Here is a 21,675-nt window from a genome sequence, read left to right as displayed (position 1 = left end):
TAGTTTATTCATATTGTGGAGAGCTAAAAGCTAGCCATTTAGCATTAAGCCATTGTTGGAAATATTAGTTTAATTGTGATTTAATTTAATTATGCTAGTTTTAATGCTAGCTTTAACTTTAGCGCATGTTTAAATATTGGACAGATCATGATTGTATTGGTAGGCCTCAATTTAGGCTAGTTTTAGACTCATGGTTTAATCAATAACTTAATCAGTAGAACATTTTTCTACATATTGAATGTGGCTTATGTGCCAGTAAGCTAATACAAGTAAATGGACCAAACTTCACAAAGTGCCGTTGTACAAAGTATTTTAAGTTAATACCTGTCATTGACACATTCTCTCTCTCACTCACCCCCCCCCCCCCCCCCCCCCCCCCCACCCCCCACACACACACACTAATATATTTGATAATCAAAGAAAGCACTAAAGACACAGTTTTTAACTTTTGCTGTGATTATTTAATTGTTTTGGGGAATTTCTGAATAAAGAGCACAATGTTTTTATTTGATAGAAATGATTCTGATAAATAGTTTTTATATTGACACTGATGAACAGACACACACTTTTACAGTGTTTTATTAAAGTACATATTTACATGGTTCCATAATTTAATGTACATTTAAAGTTCCAAGACTACTACTACCACTATGTGACTACTGCAACATACAAGATGGCGGCAACGTAATGTAGGACTCAGCGCTCAATGAGGCGTCTACGTATTCATGTCTATGATTAGATACAGCTGTTATTCGCAGTTACCATTTCCAGTTGAAATGCCTTATTTCCCTTGCATGTTATTGTGTGCTGCTATTATTAGCAGGGTTGATTATTATTTATGTGTAAATATTATTTACATTCTCATAGTCAAATATTAATCAGTTGCTAGTTTATAATAATCTTTAAGTGCGTTTATTTCATTTGCGGACATTTTGGTTTTATTTGTGAAAGTATTTACAGGGAAGTACTTATAATTTGTATTTGTTTATCTTACAGAAAACCACACACCCATAGCTCCACACATGACCTTATTTGTGTGTATGGAGGCATCTCAAGATTTAATTAAGGTCAAGTAAAGCTCAATTCTGGACTCGGACATTCTCTCATTTCACTAACTCACCTAAACATATATATCATCTGTCCTAACCTGACACCCTGGAATGATTGTTAATCCATAAACAAATCAGCTTCAGTCTTCAGCACATGCCAGATTTAGCCAGAGGTTATCTCCAGTATTCTACAGGGGTTACATTTAATTTGTAGTCCTCAGGTAGCATAACTACATACCTGACCTATGGTTTATGACAGATTTTGATGTGTGAGTAAAAGCAGTGTAATTTACAGTAAACATTTATAATAACAATAAAAACAAGTCACCATCATAAGGAAAAAAGAATTTGAATTTAAAAATTGTTCAAAACATGAGTGCAATTTTGATTATCTAGTAACCATTGCTTATTTGAGTGATTTCCTAAAACAGTTATAATAGTTTTTAGTTCTAATAGCAGTGTATTAAAAGAATTGTTAAACTATTTTGCATCATAATTAATAAAAACACCCCAAAATAAACCCTGATCACTCTGTCATGATGATGTAAGGTATTATTTAAGATATTTCACCCATTTATTATAGTGCTTTAATATCTTATTTTTTCCTGTTTCTCTGTTGACTTTAGCACCATTCACTCTTCCTTCTTGCTACAACAGATATGAAAGAAAAGCACTTTGAGCAGCTTTTAGTATGAAGAGTACTTTATAAATAAAATTGATTGATTGAAAGGCAATGGACTAGTCTCATTGTACAATAGCTCAGCTTCAGTCAGATTGGATTAGGAGGGTCTGTGAACATCAATTTTTACATCTTAAAAGTAGTTCCGTGTGAGTACTTATGTATAAAGTGTCTCTACTCCCCCTCTAAGTCACATACTCCTGTGTTGGCTTTGATTTGACTTTGGTAGGAAAATGCTTCCAACTAAACCAATCTAGCATTGTCCAATCAGAAGGTTAACTTTTTACGTAGTCTCAAAAATTTTGTCCCGCCAACATCTTCTAGAATTGTCCTGTATTTAGCTTCATCCATCTTCCAGATGATGGGATGAACAGTGTTCTGTAAGATGTTCAAGCTTCTAAAGTTTTGAGCAAGTTAATCTTGCTCAAAACGTTCTTCACAACCTCGTCTCTGACTTGATCTCTCCATAGTCTTATTAAACTCAACATGCTTTGGCTACTACATTCACTAGGCTGTATTTTAGGACTTGATTTTTAATTTTAGCACAGAGATTGCAAAAAGTATGTATCATTTACCTTTAACTTTGCAGTTCTACACTGCAAAGTTATAGAATTGCAACTTTGCAGTGCAGTGTTTTAAAAATGGCATTTTAAAATGGCATTTTATCCCAGTCTGTTTTATAAAATGCCATTAAAATACAGTACATGCTGGTGGTAATGTGATGGGCCAATGAACTAAGTAGTGGGCCAGGGTGTACATACCCATGCTGATATCAGTGTTTCTCAGTTCTGGTCCTCAGGGACCACTGCCCTGCATGTCTTGGGTGTGTCTCTGTTCCAAAACACCTGATTCAAATAATTGCATAACCTCTCTGCATGCCATTAAGTACTGGAGAAGCCTGTTAGAAGGGAAACTCTTAAAGCATGCGGGGCAGTGGTCCTGAGGACCGGAAATAAGAAACACTGTTCTGTGTGCATGAAGGCCTGTTCATACCTGGTCACAAGCTTCTTTACAGGGTGATAACTCAGCAGCATATTGGCAGCAGGAGGGATCTGTAGGGAAACACACACAAAGTAAGCAGAAATGTCACCATTAGAATACTAGAATTGGTGAAGGCAATTATCTCTGAAATGTTAAATATATGTTAAAGATAGAATATGTTTAACTGGCCTCTGGTAGAAAGTCCTGCAATGGTACCCTGGTTTGCTCGCAAGATTTATTTTGTCTAGACTTTCAGATATTTAAAAATTATATATTTCATTGGGTGACATTTAAGCATATTTCTCTCTCTTTCTTATTCCTTTGCAGGAATAGAGTTGTGTTCAGCATGTTAAATGCTGTTATTAAAAGTAATAATATTGGTCACAGTATTGTTCTGCATTAGATCATATTTAACCTTTGTGAAGGTTTTTCTGTGTTCAACCAGTAATATCAACAAGGTATTATGTGGAATGTGTCAATGGCCCACCTTAAAGATTGAATCTAACATATTATTAGAACCCTGCTCCGATTTCCTCTATAAGCCCATTAAAGCTGAAGCTGCTACCCCCACAACCCGACCCTGGATAAAGCGGATAGGATGAATGGAGCCCATTAAATAGCTTCATTAAAGATTGAAACTCAAAGTTCCAAAACTATAAAAGACATACCTTCAAGAATAATCCCACAACATCAAATTACTCTTCAAAAATATATATTTATTGTCAACAGACAAAAATCCAATAAGATAATAGAACAGCAAGCAGTTATCAACGGGTTCCAAGCCTGACCCAGCAAGTTCAACCCCGCCCCCAAATCATACTCAATCTTCTCCCCTTGCCCTGTCAGCCCAGGCTTATCATTACAATGAATTCAGCCTTGATGCAGTAGTGTCCAAACAAATTCACCCCTGGACCCTCCCCTGCCCCAGAAGGGGAGAATCCATATCATGCCATCATACATCAAGCAGATGAATACAGATAAGTTTCTCCACGAGATGCATTGGTTCAGATCAGTCGTAATACTTAAATTAGATGGTACTGATTGATTTAGTTACCTCTGAACTGTTCTCTGTGTGTAAAGATGAAAATATCTGCGCTTCTGCACCAAGTAGCCAGGTGTTTGTATTGTAATCCACCAGAATGACAAATAGCTTTAAAATTTTTCAGTCACAATTGTTTTTTAAAAAATGGTCAAAGACAGGAAGTAGTCCGTTAACACGACCCCCTATTCTGACAACCCAACTGCCATTAGCAACTTAAATTACCAATCAGTGGTTAGTGCTCCTAGCATTCCCTAAACAATGGTCTCCAAATACATTCCTTAGAAAATTTCACCTAAATTTAAGACTTCTAAAAGACTACCAACATTTCCAAATCCAGCATGTCTCATGACAAGGGGAGAAAGCCCAAAATAATAAAAGAGAAACAATATTCTGTATTCTGTTCAGGTTTTCTGTGATACACAGACATTTAACTCTGTCACTTACTCACAGACTCAGTGAAATGCATACATTTATAGATTTTTTCTATAACGTTTTATGTCCTCTTAAACACATTGCTTTACTGAAAATGCTTAATTAAAAGTTTTTCTTCATTCAGTAAAAGCATCCACAGGAAAGTGTTGTTACATTGCTAAGATATGGGGGATTTACTTTCACATCAAATGAACAGCTGTAAATCTGCCATTTCAGGTGACGTATTAGTGGATGTCTACAGAAAATATTTAATTTTTCTATAATGTTCTTGTTATTGAAAACTCATATCATGTCATGATTCTGAAGCTACAATACCCAAAATTCAAAAGTCAGAAATTGAAACTGGCCGACGCAGCAGCCATCAGAGATTCTCTATACAAGCATCAAACTGAGTATACACAAAAAGACCTGTTGTTACAAACATGCCTTGGCTGAAGACAGAAGGGTAAGGCTACTACTACTACTGCTTTTTCTTTGAAGGTGTTGTCATGGACACAAAAAGGTGAATGTGAAAACTTCCTGTATTCCCATCCTTATATGGATAGCTGTCCCGTAGCCCCGGTCCCACCAGACAGCAGCAACAAGCTGATCACTGCTGGCAGCTATTATGAGACATAAAAAAATAAAGTCCACTTGACAGGCCGATGAAAACCATAGAACGATTTGGTCAGTGCATTAAAGTCTATGCTTGGGAGATGGGTTTTGAGAGCGAAAGTTGGAAGTGTTTGACTAATCAACTCAGGAGTTTCTTGAACCTTTCTGATCGAGGAGAAGGGACAAAGCAGCCTATCCACTCATTCTTTGAACCCAACTTGCTGCTAATGAGGGATGGCCCCATTTTGGCTTGGAACAAACACACTCTTTTCAGCCAAACTGCTACACGACGAGTGGCTGAAAGGACAGACAGTATGGCAAGAGCCTTTATGTTATTGCTTTGGTATAGACACGCAGTCATACTAGTAAGTATGTCATTTTAAATGAAAGTCCTTTTACGTATTGGACCCCAATCTTGAAGAACATTGTCAAAAGCACAAGAGTGTCAAGAAGACTGTCCTTTATTCCATTCAAAGACTATATCTTAAATCCCAAGTGTCACATTTATGTAACATTTTGTAGAACCACTTTACAAAATGTAATAACCTGAAGGAATTACGTCTTTATCACTTTTATAGCCAGTCAATAAAATTTTATTTGTATAGAACCTTTTAGCAACAAAGCATTTCAAAGTGCTTCACATCATAAAAACACAAAAATACAAAGTCATAGAACACACAGTCAACAATTAAAACATTACATGTTCTGCCATCGTTACACATCAGATTGTTGATTAATGTTTCATTGATTATGCTTCAAAAGCAACTCTAAACAGTTGGGTCTTAGTCTATATTTAAAGGAACTCAGTGTTTCAGCTGTCTTGCAGTTTTCTGGAAATTTGTTCCAGATTTGTGGCGCATAGAAGCTGAATGCTGCTCGTCCACATCTGCTCTGCATCCCCAGAACCAGAAGACCCGAGAGGTCTGGAAGGTTGATACGACAACAGGTTTTTAATGTATTGTGGTGCTAAGCTGTTCAGCGATGTATAAACTAATAACAGTATTTTAAAGTCTATTCTCTCAGTGGAAGGACTTTAAATCTGGGGTGATGTGTTTTATCTTCCTGGTTGTAGTCGGAACTCCAGCAGCAGCATTCTGGATCAGCTGCAGCTGGAGGATTGATTTTTTAGGCAGAGCTGTGAATACAATGTTGCAGTAATCAATGCGACTAAAGATAAACGCTAGTTTCTCTAGATCTTGCTGAGACATTAGTCCTCTATTCATGGAGATGTTCTTCAGGCGATAGAAGGCTGACTTTGTAACTGTGGCTATGAAGGTTCAGGTCAGAGTTCATCACTACACCCAGGTTTTAGGCCTGATCGCTAGTTTCTAGCTCTAATAACTGAAGCTGTGCATTGACTCTAGATAGTTCCTCCTTAAGTCCAAAGATAATAACTTCATTTTGTTTGGATGGTTTCAGAGTCACCTGATGACATTATAATGTAGCGCTGTGTATCATCTGCATAGTTAATCTTATTTCCTGTTATAACCTGAGCTAGTGGGTGCAAATAGATTTTGGATTAGAGGGGTCCTAGGATTGACCTTTGGGGTACTCCACATGGGACTTCTGTCCACTCTGATGAGAAGTTTCCTATTGAAACAAAGAAATCCCTGTTTTTTATGTAAGATTCAAGCCAACTGATTACTGAACCAGAGAGTCTGACCCAACTCTCCAGTCATTTCAGTAAAATGCCATGAACAACACTGAGGTCCAACAGAACAGAACTGCGGTAGTCTTACCTCAAGGACCCACTTTTCTTTACAATACTGCTTTAGTTTCTTGAGGTTTGAAAACATTTATCTCTGCACAGCTTCCTCAATGTCCAACCTAGAATATACATCAAAATGAGCTGTAGACTTTGACTTGACCATTGAAAAACCTTTATTCTCTATTCCAGCCTTTAAGTTATAGATTTGCCAGTGTTTGGGATTATTGCCCTAGTAATGACCCTATTTTCTGCAAAGTTTCTGCAAAGATGGCATCACATTTGACTGGAGGACATTATGTTCTAATGAGGAATTCATGGTTAACTTGAGCTCAAAACTTTGCCCCATAACTAAGCTTTGCCCTCTGCTAAGGTGGAAAAAAATAGTATTTTAAGATAGTTACAAATACTTTATAGGTACCGTTTTAAGATGTCAAAGTCAGTGTCAATGCTGGTGAAACAGTTTAATGTGTCATGATTCCAGCCCTTCAGCTCTGCCTTGGCTGTGCTGATTGCTCATTGCCCTCACCTGCACTGAGCTGGGCCCTACTTAAACAGCTGCTCGTCACCAGCTCAGTGCGAGATCGTCTGTTGCCACTGTCACAGCTTTCAAGCCTTGTTGTCCCATGTTCCTAAGAGATTTCTGGTTTCTGATCCTGCCTGTTTTTGACCACAGAGTTTTGCCTAATCCTTCTGCCGTTGAAAGTCCTGTTGCTGAACCCTGCCTGTCTCTGACCCTGCCTCCTGCCTTCTGGATTCTGGATTTTCCTTGCCTGAGACCCTCCCGTGCATGACCCCGGACCGTTTCAAGACTCAGCTTCTGGTTGGTGGATTTTGTCCCCGTCGTCTGTTTGTCCCCCGACACCCACACAGATCTCCCCTTGTCCTTTCACCCTCCCCTTCCCCGGCTGGACTCCTGACCCCTGTGGATTCCTCGTCCCTGACCCACTAGTGTGACCACACCCTTCTACACCATTCACTTTAGTAATAAAACTTTTTGGTTAACCATCCTCTTGTTGTGGCTGCGTTTTGGGTTCTGGCTGATTCTGCTTTTACCATTACATATTGCTGGACTAGATCATCATTCACTGACCACAATGTAAACATCCACGACTTATTTCACACACACACCTGCGGTTTATGCATACATCCATAGATACACACAGATGGAGCATAGACAACTCATTGGTCATAGGCCTGCAATAACAGGTAACATCATATACCCTGAAGGAAACTTCCTAATTTTACTAACATTTTTCTTAAATTAGATTTTCTTATTGAGGAATATACTTTTGATTACAAAAGCATAAAAGACATGGTAAAGAATATTTGCTATTGTCCATACACCTATTTGTTGATGATGTAGCCCATTAAAATAGATGTTATTTTTACTGGGTTTATGTATTTTTATAACATTTACCAATGCTGACAAAATAAAGTGTTAAAGGTCAATGACAAACGTTAGCCATTGTGTAAAATTTGAAACCTCAACACAGGCCACACCTCCAGGAAGCAACTGTTTCTCAACAGCAGAGAGCCCAGAATCTCTGAATGAAGCAAAGCATCGTCCAGAGATGGATGATGAGGGACTGTTTTTTTACTAAAGATATTCTGATCGGATATTAATGTCTGTATCCGTCCCGATATTGAAAAAAAATTCTAGATCAGCTACTGGTGAAGATGTGCCTGATCCATAAGGGCCGATCCATTCAATCTAATTTAATGCTTTGTGCTCTGAGCAAGTGTTATTGCTGGTGGCACACCACCACACAAAATGAAAGCCCCACACCTTCATAATTAAGTTTTTATTATTATTATTTATGTTAAATCATGTGAGATATGCAGCCTATTGTGCACTTATACTAGTCATAATCAGAGTTTGAAATTAATTTAAATGTCATAAAATGTTAAATTTTACTTTATTTCAAAACCAACACCAGCTACAGTAAATCGGCTAATGCCGGTCTAGCTGAGCCATTTCAAGGGAAAACCTAGAGCTGATTATTATACTGGGCTTTATCGACTTTTCACATGCTTTATTTTGGTCTTGGACAATAAGTTGCGAGTTTGAAGTAAGCACATGGCTCAAAAACATCTCCAACACATCACTCAATCCACACTGGTAACGGGAGTTACAAAAAAAGATACTTCAGTGATGACAACATCATCCACCATAAAGGTGTCGTTGGAAAGAAAACAATGCCAAGATTACTTCTATGGTTGCGGGAATTTATGTCTGGAGGAATATTTTCCAGTTTCTTGGGGTGAGTTGCATAACACAGTGTGTCACTGGCCTGGCCTGAGCCTGTGGCTGAGTGCCAAAAGTTGGTGACGAGGTAGTGCGCCCCGCGCTGCATATCTTCAAATAAAATCTGTAACACCTTAAAATAAATGGATTATTTACATCTTGACTTACTTCGGGCTGAAAACCCCTCTCAGATATCTGTATCAGTTTCGAAGGTGAAAAAAGTTGATCCCTAGTTGTTTTTTTAAAGGTTTTTTTGGCTCTAGTGGCCTTTATTTTAAAGTGGTCAGAGATGAAAGTGGGTAATGAGAGAGAGAAAAGACATGCGACAAAGGTCACCAGGCCGGGACTCAAATCTGTGACAGCCACATCCAGGACTAAGGCCTCGTTACGTGGCGCCACCACAGCATCCAGCATACCTAGTTATTACCAGGCTACCACTTCTATAGACTTACTTTAAAAAGAGCATGAGCTCATCAAGGTTTTATAAACAATATCTGATTAACCCACTGAGATACAAAGCCATTTTTCTGCAACAGTATAGATTGCATGTGAGCAGATCAATCTTTAGCTCTTAGTCTACCTTAGAAATTACACTCAGATTACCCTTAGTCTGCAGTGCTGATGTTAAGAGAGAGGTAAGGAATGACATGTTGATTAAATAAAAACTGTGATATGTACAAAGAGCACAGAGGCTGTTACCAGACCCTGGCATTCTTCTCAACAACTGCAAACACTGGGGGTAGAGTTTAATGCAAAGAGGTCAGAGTTCATTTCCTGGGTACTGATCAAGTGACATTTGGTATAAAGATCAGCTTTGTAAAATGTCATGTAAGAAATTCAGGTTTTATAGGCAGTTTCCTTCAGACACTGCTAGGTCTGGTCCTTGAAAAGAGCACAGTAGTTAGAGGAATTGGGTTGAGCTCATAATCAGATGTGACTGGGATTCCTGCCCAACAGACCCGATCAGCATGAACTGACAGGATGTTTTATATTTAGTAACACAAACAGCAAACAATGAAACACATCTTTCTATGAAGTTTTTAAAGTTTTTGGTTATTTTTTTCAGTTTTTGCTGTTATGTCCTACTGGGAAATTTTGGCTGTCATGTGATAAATTCTTATTTTTGAGGACTGAACTGAAACTGAGATATTTCACTAATGCAACCTTATTACCAAATAATAACATAAAAAACTAAAGTGTTGGAGCTCTGCTGCCCCACATGAAGAGGAGCCTGTTGAGGTGGCTGAGCGTCTAGCTGGGACGCTTCCTGAACCTCCCTGGTGAGGTTGTTCAGGAACCTCCCACTCAGGTGAGACCTAGAGGAAGATCAGGACACACTGCATGCTAGCTGGGCTGATAATGCCAGGGTTAGGGTCTCTAACCCTGGTCCTCTGGACCCGCTATCCTGCATGTTTTTTTCCTGCTGCTGGATATCTGGTTTAAATGACTGGGTGATTAACAGGCTTCTGCAGCCATTGGAGGCATGCAGGATGCAATGGTAGAATTTGAATCAGCTGGGCTGGAGGGGGAACAAGTAGAACATGCAGGATGGTGGGTCCAGGGCTGAAGACCTGTGCTTTACTACATCCCAAGCAGGGCCGCCTTCATCCGTACCTCACCCAGGCCTTATTAGATCTGAAGACATGCTGACCAAAAGAAAAGAAAAAGCCCCACACACATCTATCCATATTCTGTAGTACAAAAAACAACAAAGAGGAAGAAGACAATAAGCTACAGCATGCCAGCCAGGCCAGCTGGCCCACTTCTAATACCACAACTTCATAGTTACCACTCTCGCTGTTCCAGCTCTTTTTTAGTCCACATGCAGTTCGTTCTCTCATTGACAACAGCAATGCATCATAATTTTCACTAGTCTTGTGAGTGTGTGTAATATCCCTTCCCCAGTTTGATAACATAGGTTTGTTTTGAAGCCATGTCGTAGCCACCATACTTCAGCAACCCTGAGGAAGATGAGGATAATGGGAGAAAGACAAACGCAGCAGACTATGAGAGGCCCATGTACACAGAGATGGTGACTGGCTGCCAGGGCCACTTCAACCTGCTATTTCTCAAGTGGATGGACACATGAAGTGACCAGGAGTTGCCAGGAAGCTGATATCAGATAACCAGTTACTTCAGGAAGTGTCGGGTCCCTCTGCGCCTCACTTAAAAGACCTGCTTGAGGGAGTGGCATGGTAATGTAAATATGTAAATAAAGTTGCAATGTGTTCTAACCAATTGTAAATTTTAACTGTTTTCACAGTGAGGATGCTCAGGGTGGTCCATAGACTTCTTCAACTAAAACTATATGCTTATCTCTTCACTTTTTTTTGCATGAATCTTACTACAGTAGGTTGCCAGATCCTGTAACTGTTGCTTGCTAGATGTTTTGGATAGCAACTGCATGCTTTTAAAGGGACATTCACATCACAAGCTACTTTTTTGGGTGGAAATTATTTCTTAATTTTCTGCTGTGTGCTGTTTCATCTCATTAAGTAACATGACAGTAGGTATTTAATCCTTCTAGAGTATATTCTACAGTCTTACCTTTATTTTGACATCAAAACAATCCAAATAAATCTTGTAGATATTTTCACTTCATTCTGGAAATGTCATTTTTGATTATATTTCTCAAAAAGTGTTAGGCATTAAGGGACTAAGTTGTATTTCTGTTCTAGATGAAGCTGCTAAAAGAGCTACTGCTTCTATTAACTATTCTCTGGGAACTCCTGGACCAGTACTGCTGAGGTTTTTTAGATGTTGTCATGGCAGAAAGCCTCTCATTCTGAGTCAGGTTCAGCTGGAGGTTTCCTCTCCCAGCTTCACATCATGTATATTCAGTAAGTTAACAACTCAATACAATCAGCCACAAAATTTACTAATTGACATAACAAACCGAAATTAAGTGAAGTGCCATAAAACTATGATCAGACTGGAATTTATGCAGCTGAATTTGAATCTGCTGAGTGCCTATATTATTAGATTGAACTGAATCTAATAATAGATTAGATTCTAGTTGGATTTCTTTGTCTTGTAATGTAAATGACAAATGTAAACGAGTAAACAATTGTTTTGAACCTGAACTATATAAATAATCAAATCTGAACTGAAAAACAGAGAAGATGGAGAAGGTTTGTAAGGAACACTCTACAGGAAGACTGCTTCCACAGAATTTAAGACAGAAAGCAGCTTAGTGTAGCTTATTAGATAAGTTAACTGATTATCACTGAGGATTTTTGGCAGTTTGCTGTTTTGCAGATGTGATTGAGAAGCTACTTTCTATCAATTCAGGAAGGGTTATGTTACCATTAGCAAAAAAATGAAGTTCTCAATTCTGCAGAGAGAATGATTATTCATGGTGGAAAGATTTTAAGTGGTCATTTTTCCCATTAATGCACATCCCAGCAAACTGTTCATTCTCTGGAAATGCTCCAACAACTAACAACCCCCCCCCCACAAACCTCACTTTTGCATGTTTAATATTAAAGCTCTTGTCACAACAAGAAGTCTAATGAAATCTGACTTGTTTGAAAGCACTGCCAGAAGCAAACCTCTCTCTGTTCTTACAGAGAGAGGTTCTTACAGAACAGCTGCACACCGTAGATGTGCAGAGCTGGATCAGAGTGGAAGCTTTCTAGAACAGATGAGGCCAAAGTAGAAATGTTTGTAATAATAACCAGCATGTTTGAGAAGGACCAAGCAAAGTATACAAGCGCAAAGATCTTATAGAGACTTCATAGTATGCAGACTTCATAATCTGCACTCTTTTGGTTGAATGCAGTATTTATTTCCACTTTGGCTTTATGTTGTTTAGTTTTTATTCAAGTATATTTTTTGTAAATGGAGACTGAGAATCCCCTGGTAGGGTCACCCAAGGCAGACAGGTCCTAGGTGAGGGACCAGACAAAGCGCAGCCCGAAGACCCCAAAGATGAGAAATAACGTTGGACTTTGTGTTCCCTCACCCGGACGCGGGTCACCGGGGCCCCACTCTGGAGCCAGCCCTGGAGGGGGGGGCACGATGGCGAGCGCCTGGTGGCTGGGCTTTTTCCCATGGAGCCCGGCCGGGCTTAGCCTGAAGAGGAAACATGGGCCCCCCCTCCCATGGGCCCACCACTCGTGAGAGGGGCCAAAGGGGTCGGGTGCATTGTGTGATGGGTGGCGGCCGAGGGAGGGGACCCTGGCGGTCCGATCCTTGGCTGAAGCTGGCTCTTGGGACGTGGAATGTCACCTCTCTAGTGGGGAAGGAGCCAGAGCTAGTGTGTGAGGTCAAGAGGTTCCGGCTAGAAATAGTCAGTCTCACCTCGACGCATGGCTCTGGTTCTGGAACCAGTCTCCTTGAGAGGGGCTATACATACTTCCACTCTGGAGTTGCCCAAGGTGAGAGGCGTCGGGCAGGAGTGGGCATACTTGTTGCTAAACCATCTCGGCGCTTGTACGTTGGGGTTTACCCCGGTGAACGAGAGGGTAGCCTCCCTCTGCCTACGGGTGGGAGGCGGGTGGGGGTCCTGACTGTTGTTTGTGCTTACGGGCTGAATGACAGTTCAGATTACCCACCCTTCTTGGAGTCCTTAGAGGGGGTACGGGAGAGTGCTCCTACTGGGGACTCCCTTGTTCTGCTGGGGGACTTCAACGCTCACGTGGGCAATGACAGTGAGACATGGAGGGGCGTGGATGGGAGGAACGGCCCCCCCGATCTGAACTCAAGCGGTGTTCTGTTGTTGGACGTCTGTGCTTGTCATGGATTGTCCATAACGAACACAATGTTCAAGCATAAGAGTGTCCATATGTGCACTTGGCACCAGGACACCCTAGGCCGCAGTTCGATGATCGACTTTGTCATCATTTCATCGGAACTGCGGCCGTATGACTTGGACACTCGGGTGAAGAGAGGTGCGGATATGTCCACTGACCACTACCTGGTGGTGAGTTGGCTCCAGTGGTGGGGGAAAAAGCCGGTTAGACCTAGCAGGCCCAAATGTGTTGTGAGGGTCTGCTGGGAACGTCTGGCGGAATCCCCTGTGAGACGGGGCTTTAACTCCCATCTCCGACAAAACTTCGAACACGTCCCGGGGGAGGTGGGGGACATGGAGTCTGAGTGGACCGTGTTCCGTGCCTCCATTGTTGAGGCGGCCGATCGGAGCTGTGGCCGCAAGGTTGTCGGTGCCTGTCGCGGCTGCAACCCTCAAACCCGTTGGTGGACACCTTCGGTGAGGGTTTCCGTCAGGCTGAAGAAGGAGTCCTATTGGGCCTTTTTGGCCTGTGGGACTCGGGAAGCAGCTGATGGGTACCGGCAGGCGAAGCGGCATGTGGCTCGGGTGGTTGCTGAGGCAAAAACTCGGGCGTGGGAGGAGTTTGGAGAGGCCATGGAGAAAGACTTCCGTACGGCTTCAAGGCGATTCTGGTCCACCATCCAGCGTCTCAGGGGGGGGAAGCAGTATGGCACCAACACTGTTTATAGTGGGGATGGTGTGCTGCTGACCTCTACTCGGGACATTGTGGGCCGGTGGGCAGAATACTTCGAAGACCTCCTCAATCCCACCAACATGCCTTCCATTGAGAAAGCTGAGCCTGGGAACTCTGGGTTGGGCTCTCCAATCTCTGGGGATGAGGTCGCCGAGGTGGTTAAAAAGCTCCTCGGTGGCAAGGCTCCGGGGGTGGATGAGATCCGCCAGGAGTTACTTAAGGCTCTGGATGTTGTAGGGTTGTGTTGGCTGACGCGACTCTGCAATATCGCATGGACATCGGGGGCTGTTCCCCTGGATTGGCAGACTGGGGTGGTGGTTCCACTGTTCAAAAAGGGGGACCGGAGGGTGTGCTCCAATTATAGGGGGGTCACACTCTTAAGTCTCCCTGGCAAGGTCTATTCAGGGGTCCTGGAGAGGAGGGTCCGTCGGATAGTCAAACCTCAGATTCAGGAAAAACAGTGTGGTTTTCGTCCTGGTCGTGGAACACTGGACCAGCTCTACACCCTCGGCAGGGTCCTGGAGGGTGCATGGGAGTTCACCCAACCAGTCTACATGTGTTTTGTGGACTTGGAGAAGGCGTTCGACCCCGAGGGAGCCCTGTGGGGGGTTCTCCGGGAGTATGGGGTACAGGGCCCTTTGATACGGGCTGTCAGGTCCCTGTATGACCGGTGTCAGAGTCTGGTCCGCATTGCTGGCAGTAAGTCGGGCTCGTTTCCGGTGAGAGTTGGACTCCACCAGGGCTGCCCTTTGTCACCGATTCTGTTCATCACTTTCATGGACAGAATTTCTAGGCGCAGCCAAGGTGTTGAGGGGATCCGATTTGGTGGCCTTGGGATCTCATCTCTGCTTTTTGCAGATGATGTGGTCCTTTTGGCTTCATCGGGTCGTGATCTGCAGCTCTCACTGGAGCGGTTCACAGCCGAGTGTGAAGCGGCCGGGATGAGGATCAGTGCCTCCAAATCCGAGGCCATGGTCTTGAGCTGGAAAAGGGTAGAGTGCCTTCTCTGGGTCAGGGGGGGTGTCCTGCCCCAAGTGGAGGAGTTCAAGTATCTCGGGATCTTGTTCACGAATGGGGGAAGAAGGGAGCGGGAGATCGACAGGCGGATTGGCGCAGCGTCTGCCGTCAAGCGGGCGCTGTACCGGTCTGTCGTGGTGAAGAGAGAGCTGAGCCCAAAAGCGAAGCTCTCGATTTACCGGTCGATCTATGTTCCCACCCTCATCTATGGTCATGAGCTTTGGGTCATGACCGAAAGAACGAGATCGCGGATAAAAGTGGCCGAAATGGGTTTCCTCCATAGGGTGGCTCGGCTCTCCCTTAGAGATAGGGTGAGAAGCTCAGTCATCCGGGAGGGACTCAGTGTAGAGCCGCTGCTCCTTCACATTGAGAGGAGTCAGTTGAGGTGGCTCGGGCATCTGGTTAGGATGCCTCCTGGACGCCTCCCTGGTGAGGTGTTCCGGGCACGTCCCACCGGGAGGAGGCCCCGGGGAAGACCCAGGACACGCTGGAGGGACTATGTCTCTCGGCTGGCCTGCGAACGCCTCGGGATTCCTCCGGAAGAGCTGGAAGAAGTGGCCGGGAAGAGGGAAGTCTGGGCCTCCCTTCTGAAGCTGCTACCCCCGCGACCCGACCCCGGATAAGCAGAAGAAGATGGATGGATGGATGGATGGATGGATGGATGGATGGAGACTGAGAATCCATTTTATTTTTGTTTTTGGTTGTTTTGTTTAGTTTGTTTATCAGTTCTCGTGTTAAGTGTTCTTTTGAAAATAAAGTGTATCTATCTTTGGCAGGAAATCGCATGCATTATTACGTCATTTCCATTAAATCAGTGTAAAAAGGTCTTCAAACAATATTATCGTTTATCGCAATAATTTTTGAGACAATTAATCGCACAGCCAAATTTGTTATCGTGACAGGCCTACGTGTAACAGCACATGCATCGATTCATTCATGTTGAGTCAGTCAGTAACAATAAGCCAACAGAGTTTTACGCCAATTCTATTTATTTTACATTTAAGGTAACAAAGTCTTAGAATATTTACTGGAAGAACAGTTTAGATGTGTCTTTGAGACTAAAGTTTGTCATAATATTAATTTTGTGTAATTTATGGCAACCTGGAACTTTGAACTAAAGTGTTTGAGTCTAAAATTGGCTGTAGGAAACAATGCTTCATTTCACTTCAAACAATAATGGACAGTGTATCCTTACAATGTGTATCATGGACATATACAGTGATGTCCAGATTGTGTTGAGGCTTGTGTGTTGGGTTTATCAGTGCTTCCAGCTGTTGAGGCTTGTGTTAAAACAGAGAGACGTGACATTTGAAGCTTATTGTTTTTGGTGAGATGTCTTATGAAAATCATGGTTGTTTTTTTCTCAATGGCTGGAGACAGGGACACACAGGAGAAAACAGGAACACTGACTGCAAAATATCACTGCCCAAGAGGCTCCTCTTGTCAGAACAGTGTTGGCCTAAAACTTCCCTCTCAGTTTCAGTCACTCAGCAGTGGTCAGCACTGAAATGAAAGCCTTTTGGAAAACCCTTCCAGTTATCCTGATCTGAAGGTGTTAATGAACCTGTGCAGAAAAGTTGTTCATAGGATCAGGAAGCCTGACAGTGGGTGCAGAACAGCCTCTTTATGGGATGATGTGTGTGATCGCTGATTTATCATTAAGGTAAGCAGGTGATTATGTTATTGTCGGCCTGCTTAAGGGAAATAAAAGTAGCATGTGCACGTTACTGATGATTTTGTTCAATGGAGCGAGGACTCTTTCCTCAAACTAAACAAAAGAGACAATCGATTTTAGGAGGCACAAAGTCACTTTAATCAAAGGTCAAGCATTTAGAGAGGTCAAGCTTACAAATATCTTGAGACAGTCATAGATGATAACTAAACTTTTAACCAAGTGCTGCGTTCCAGTTCCCTTGGAAATGTTTCCTTCCTAATGTGAGGCTGTGCTATGAGGAGACTTCTGATTGAATGTGGCTGATCTCTAAGTAACAGCCCATCGGTCAAAGTGCCAACGGTACAATGAAAGTCAGCCTTTCAGGATGAAACAAATTACTTCTACTCATATGAAATTTAGATACATCATATTTTTGGTTCTACTTGTGAAAGACAATGTGAAGATCAAAATATTACGCTGTTATTGTGAAATATTTAAGAAAACAAAATTTTGGAATTTGACTGCTAGTGAGTTCAAGATTTGCTCCACCCAGCTGTAGCCCAAACCCTCAGCTGTGTATTCCACACTTTAATCGTGTGCTCACCACACTATAATTAGGTTTGTGGGACTCTGGGCCCGTCTGCTCACAGTGGACATGGAGAGCTAAGAGCTGCTGCTCTCTCCCTCCTCATCCCCTTCTGCTCTGCACAGCCAAATAGGTTCCAGATGCATTCTCTCCCTGCTAGCCTCAAGAAGCCGACTGCGCCATGAAAGAAACTAAAAACAAAACGCTCTACACAAGTCCTCCATAGGCTAAATGTGTGGAATTTCAGCATAAAATGGAGGGAAAATGGGATAATGTGCTTCCACTTTCTAAAGAAAAAAAGTGCTCATATTTTCTTATGGAGGATGTTTAATAATCTAGAGAAAATATATTTTTTTGCTTCTTTATGAGTAATAAAAAGGCTCTTAGAGACAATATGCAGCACAAATGAAGATCTAAGAGTTTTGCTTCTTTCATGTCTGGGACAGATGTGTGAGGGAGAAAAAAACACAGGCTGAACAAAGTGATACTTAATCAGAGCAAATCCACATCCTGCGCCCATGTGCACTGAACTTCAAAGACCGCCCGACCAGTGTTAGAGCAGTTTTTAACACTGCACAGGCCCGCTGGATAGAACGTCAGTGAGAGAGGCGGTGGAACACAAAGGAAGCTGTCAGCAGCTGGACGTCTCCTGAAGAGACGCCTGGACAAACAAAAATGGCTCAAAAATCCAACAATAGAGAACAACCGAGCAACTCCAGGCTGACTCTGCCAACAAACAAGTGAAAACCAAATCATCAGCTGTTGTTTTACTGCCCTCTTGGTAGGCACATCTGTTTGGTTTACTTAGATAGCATGCCTAATGAATTCATTAGCACACAGAAAAGCTATTCTCTTTGCTTTCTGACTTCAAAACCTAGATTTCACTTAATTTCTGGGCTCCAGTTCTTTTCCTTAAAAAAAAATAAAATAAAATTTTGAAAAACCAGCGTTCTTTTTCCTACAATATGTTGAGCTTCTGAGAATTTCTGCTGATCATTTGAAAGAAACTTACCCAAACCACACCAGGGGTTCAGTGCTTGGTTCAACAAGCTGTCTGAAAATTAGGAGAAATAATTTACAAACAGCCAAATAGTGAAAGTGTGCTTCCAAGTAAGAAAATGACCAGTATCAAGTAATACCAATGTTTTAAAAGGTTAGCTGCAATCTGATTACATTTTTAAAGCTTTCTGCTGTCCTTGCGGTGGGTCTCAGGGCTCCCATCTCCTCCAGATCTGCTCACACCTGCTACTGAACATTCACATAGAGAAACTTTTTACAAATAGGATTATTATAGTATTAAATATCTCGTGGCCCATATGTAGTGAGCACATGCTCAATAACATAAAGATTCCATGAGAATGTTATGAATAATATTTTAATTTCAGGATTTAACTTCAGTGTTTGAAAAGAATGCAAACTTAATGTTTGTTAATTTCAAGACAAAATATTCTCTGTCACTGTTTTAGTGATGACAGTTATTCTACAGTAACAATAAACATGACCATTTTTATCAAAATAAAAGATTGTTGCAAGTCAATTGACTGACATCTTTTACAATCTCTAACAGACATATCATTTGTCAAAGATTGTGTGTCAAATATTTCAATCTACAACTTTAATTCTGGACATAAGCCTTTTTTTTTTTATCTGTTCTTAGGTTTAACTTATGACTGCCTCTGAGATGTGTTTCTTGGTATGACTGAACAACTCTTAGATTTCTACAGATTAAATGTATTGTTTTTACATAAAATGCACTAGAAAAATTGCTGAGAATTTTATTTAGATTTTGATTCAGAAACGCTCAAATGCAGTTGTGGTTCTTTAAGAAGTTACGGAATGGCCCTTTACTAATGCTGCGGGTCGGATGGTAACTTAATGCCCATTTTTCAATTTAATCGCGTTTCCGGACTGCTTATACTGAGACTCCGCATCTAATCTAACCTCCAAGCATTCACACACTGCAACACAGACTTCTATTGGAATTGTTTGCTCCTTTATCCCTTCAAATTCAGTGTTGCTTCTCTGGAGCGGAATGCTGACCTAATAACGGTCTGAGCTCTACAAAAACACTGTCAGTAGCGCTGAAAGAGAGCAGAGAGGCCCCTTTACTTTCACTCCTAGTTACAAACTATAAAAAGTTACAAACACGGTTACACGCTTTTCCCGAAAGTTGTTTTGCCAATTATCCAGTCTAAGTACCAGACAATGTGGTGGGCGGTGCGTACGCAGTGGAACGTAACCCTACGTCACTTAAAGAGCTATTTCACCGTTTTCCACAAATCTTAACATTTAATCAGCTCTGGAAAACGCAGTAATACTGAGAACATTAAAATCTTTGGTGAATTATCCACTGATTACAAGCTCTTTAAGACACCGTTTGTGATTCCTCCAGCCTTCATTCTATTTGTGAAAACACAAAAGGGCTACATTTATAATTTTGACGCATGTTAATGCTTAAATTAGACAAACCTTTCAAAATGAGAATAAAGGTTTTTGTGTTTTTTAGAGTTTTTGAAGGAAAGCTTTTTTTCAAAGATCATCAGGAGTTAGAATGTGTTTTAGATAAAGTCAAGCAAATACTCTATATGTAAATTAAGATTTTTGTTGAATCACAAACTGAATAAAGGCTCTACAAAGTAATATGTATATTTAAGAATATCTGTGCTGGAGAATATTTCTGTTCAAGTTTGGCTTATTACAATACAACTTTTATGATGACCTCCTGAAAAGCAGACGGAAGTCTCCGTTAATATCACCCTAATTTTAGATCCCCAGATCATAACGTGTATTAATCCACGAGAGACAAGAGTCCAAATATTCTTTAAAGATAGATAAATACGGAAGCGCAGAATCCGAAGCTGTGAATCAGATGCCAACTTCAGCGTCTTTAACCTCAAACTTAAATCAAAAAAGATTTACAGTAAATTCCAACTATAACTGCACAGCTCACCAAGGCCCATAGCGGCATTAAACGGTAAGGTCACAAACGGAGTTTTGGTTGGCTTTAGGAAAGTAAATATAGCTACCACTGGACTAACAAACCAGTCCGAAGCAGTGAAGCAGTCATGTTTCTCTAAGCAGACCCAGAAAAGACTAAACAGAACCAGTGGATGAAGTTCGGGAAGTTTCAGATCGAAATCAGGGGCAGACTCACCCTGAGCTCGCAGCAGCTGACAGTATAAGTTGACGGCGAGGAGAAAGATGCTTATCGGGAAACACACACGCATCTTATTAAAATCCCAAAGAACATCGTGAAGAAGAAGAGCCAGGAAAAAACTGCGGTGCTGTAACATGCCACTTCTTGGATCCCCGTTAACTCTCTCTTTATTTCCACTGCCCTCTATACAGGCAGGGAGCGAACAGAGCATGCGCGGAACGGAGAAGTGGCCGGTTTCAGGAGATTAGAACTGGATCCGAAAAACAATCCAGTTCGAAACAAAACTGGCATAATCGGTGTGATTCCCCCAATGCTAAATAAATAGTTCTTCTGCTTTGTTTTAAATTTTATCCTTGCAAGCTGGAGTAGAAAGCCACTCAGGAAAGCTTCACGGCATAAAGTCCAGTCTTTATCTCTACTTCCAGTTGTTTTTAACACGTTTCAGGATTTATGTAGTTTCACACACTCCTCAGAGGTAAACCAACACTTTCAAAATAGTAAAATATTTAACTCTCTGCCAGAGAAGTAAAATTAGCACTGAGATAATGGAAAACAAAAAATAACTACTTCATTAGTGTTAGTTTAGCACAATCAAGTGTTGGATTTGAAAAAAAGTAACTTCCTGATTCTTGTTATACTTATGATGACCAATAATTACTACAAGCAAATCAATTTTAAATATTTATTTTATTCTATTTTGAAGCTGGGGTTCCAACAGTGTGAATGATGGGTCAATGCACAATCAGTTATTTAACTCCACAAATATATATCAATATTAATATCAAATAGCTCATTAAATTGAAGTGCAGGAATTTGAACAAGATGCCTTTCATCACTTTGAGCAACTCTGAAAAATGAAAATGATCATCAAAAGTATCAGCAAAAAGTTGTTTATTCAAAGCAAAATTAGTGTCAACTACAGGTATGTTACTTATTAAATGCAAAACCCTGGCATTTCATCTTGCATTGCACTACAAACAAATCCAGCTCTATAGTCAATATTATCAACTCTAATGCGTATATGTAGTTGAATAAATAACTTATGACAAAATCATCTGCAGGCCAT

At 41.3% G+C, this 21,675-nt stretch overlaps 1 protein-coding gene across 2 annotated transcripts in view; it reads right to left on the bottom strand.

Moving 5' to 3' along the window:
* reck (reversion-inducing-cysteine-rich protein with kazal motifs) overlaps nucleotides 1-20,828 on the bottom strand; it is a 68,510-nt gene extending 47,682 nt beyond the window's left edge. The window contains exons 1-2 of one of the 2 annotated variants that reach the window (XM_032551196.1): nucleotides 20,607-20,828; nucleotides 2,722-2,780 (exon numbers count right to left, since the gene is read on the bottom strand). In XM_032551196.1, the coding sequence (XP_032407087.1) occupies nucleotides 2,722-2,780; nucleotides 20,607-20,820 (273 nt within the window). In that variant the 5' untranslated portion in view covers nucleotides 20,821-20,828. The remainder of the gene's footprint in view (nucleotides 1-2,721; nucleotides 2,781-20,606) is intronic. The other variant, XM_032551197.1, reaches the window with a different exon arrangement.
* Nucleotides 20,829-21,675: the final 847 nt, after the last annotated feature.

This window comes from Xiphophorus hellerii, chromosome 21 (genome assembly GCF_003331165.1).
Source record: "Xiphophorus hellerii strain 12219 chromosome 21, Xiphophorus_hellerii-4.1, whole genome shotgun sequence".
In the NCBI taxonomy this organism is placed as follows: Eukaryota; Metazoa; Chordata; class Actinopteri; order Cyprinodontiformes; family Poeciliidae; genus Xiphophorus; species Xiphophorus hellerii.
This window is presented reverse-complemented; position numbering and strand designations above follow the sequence as displayed.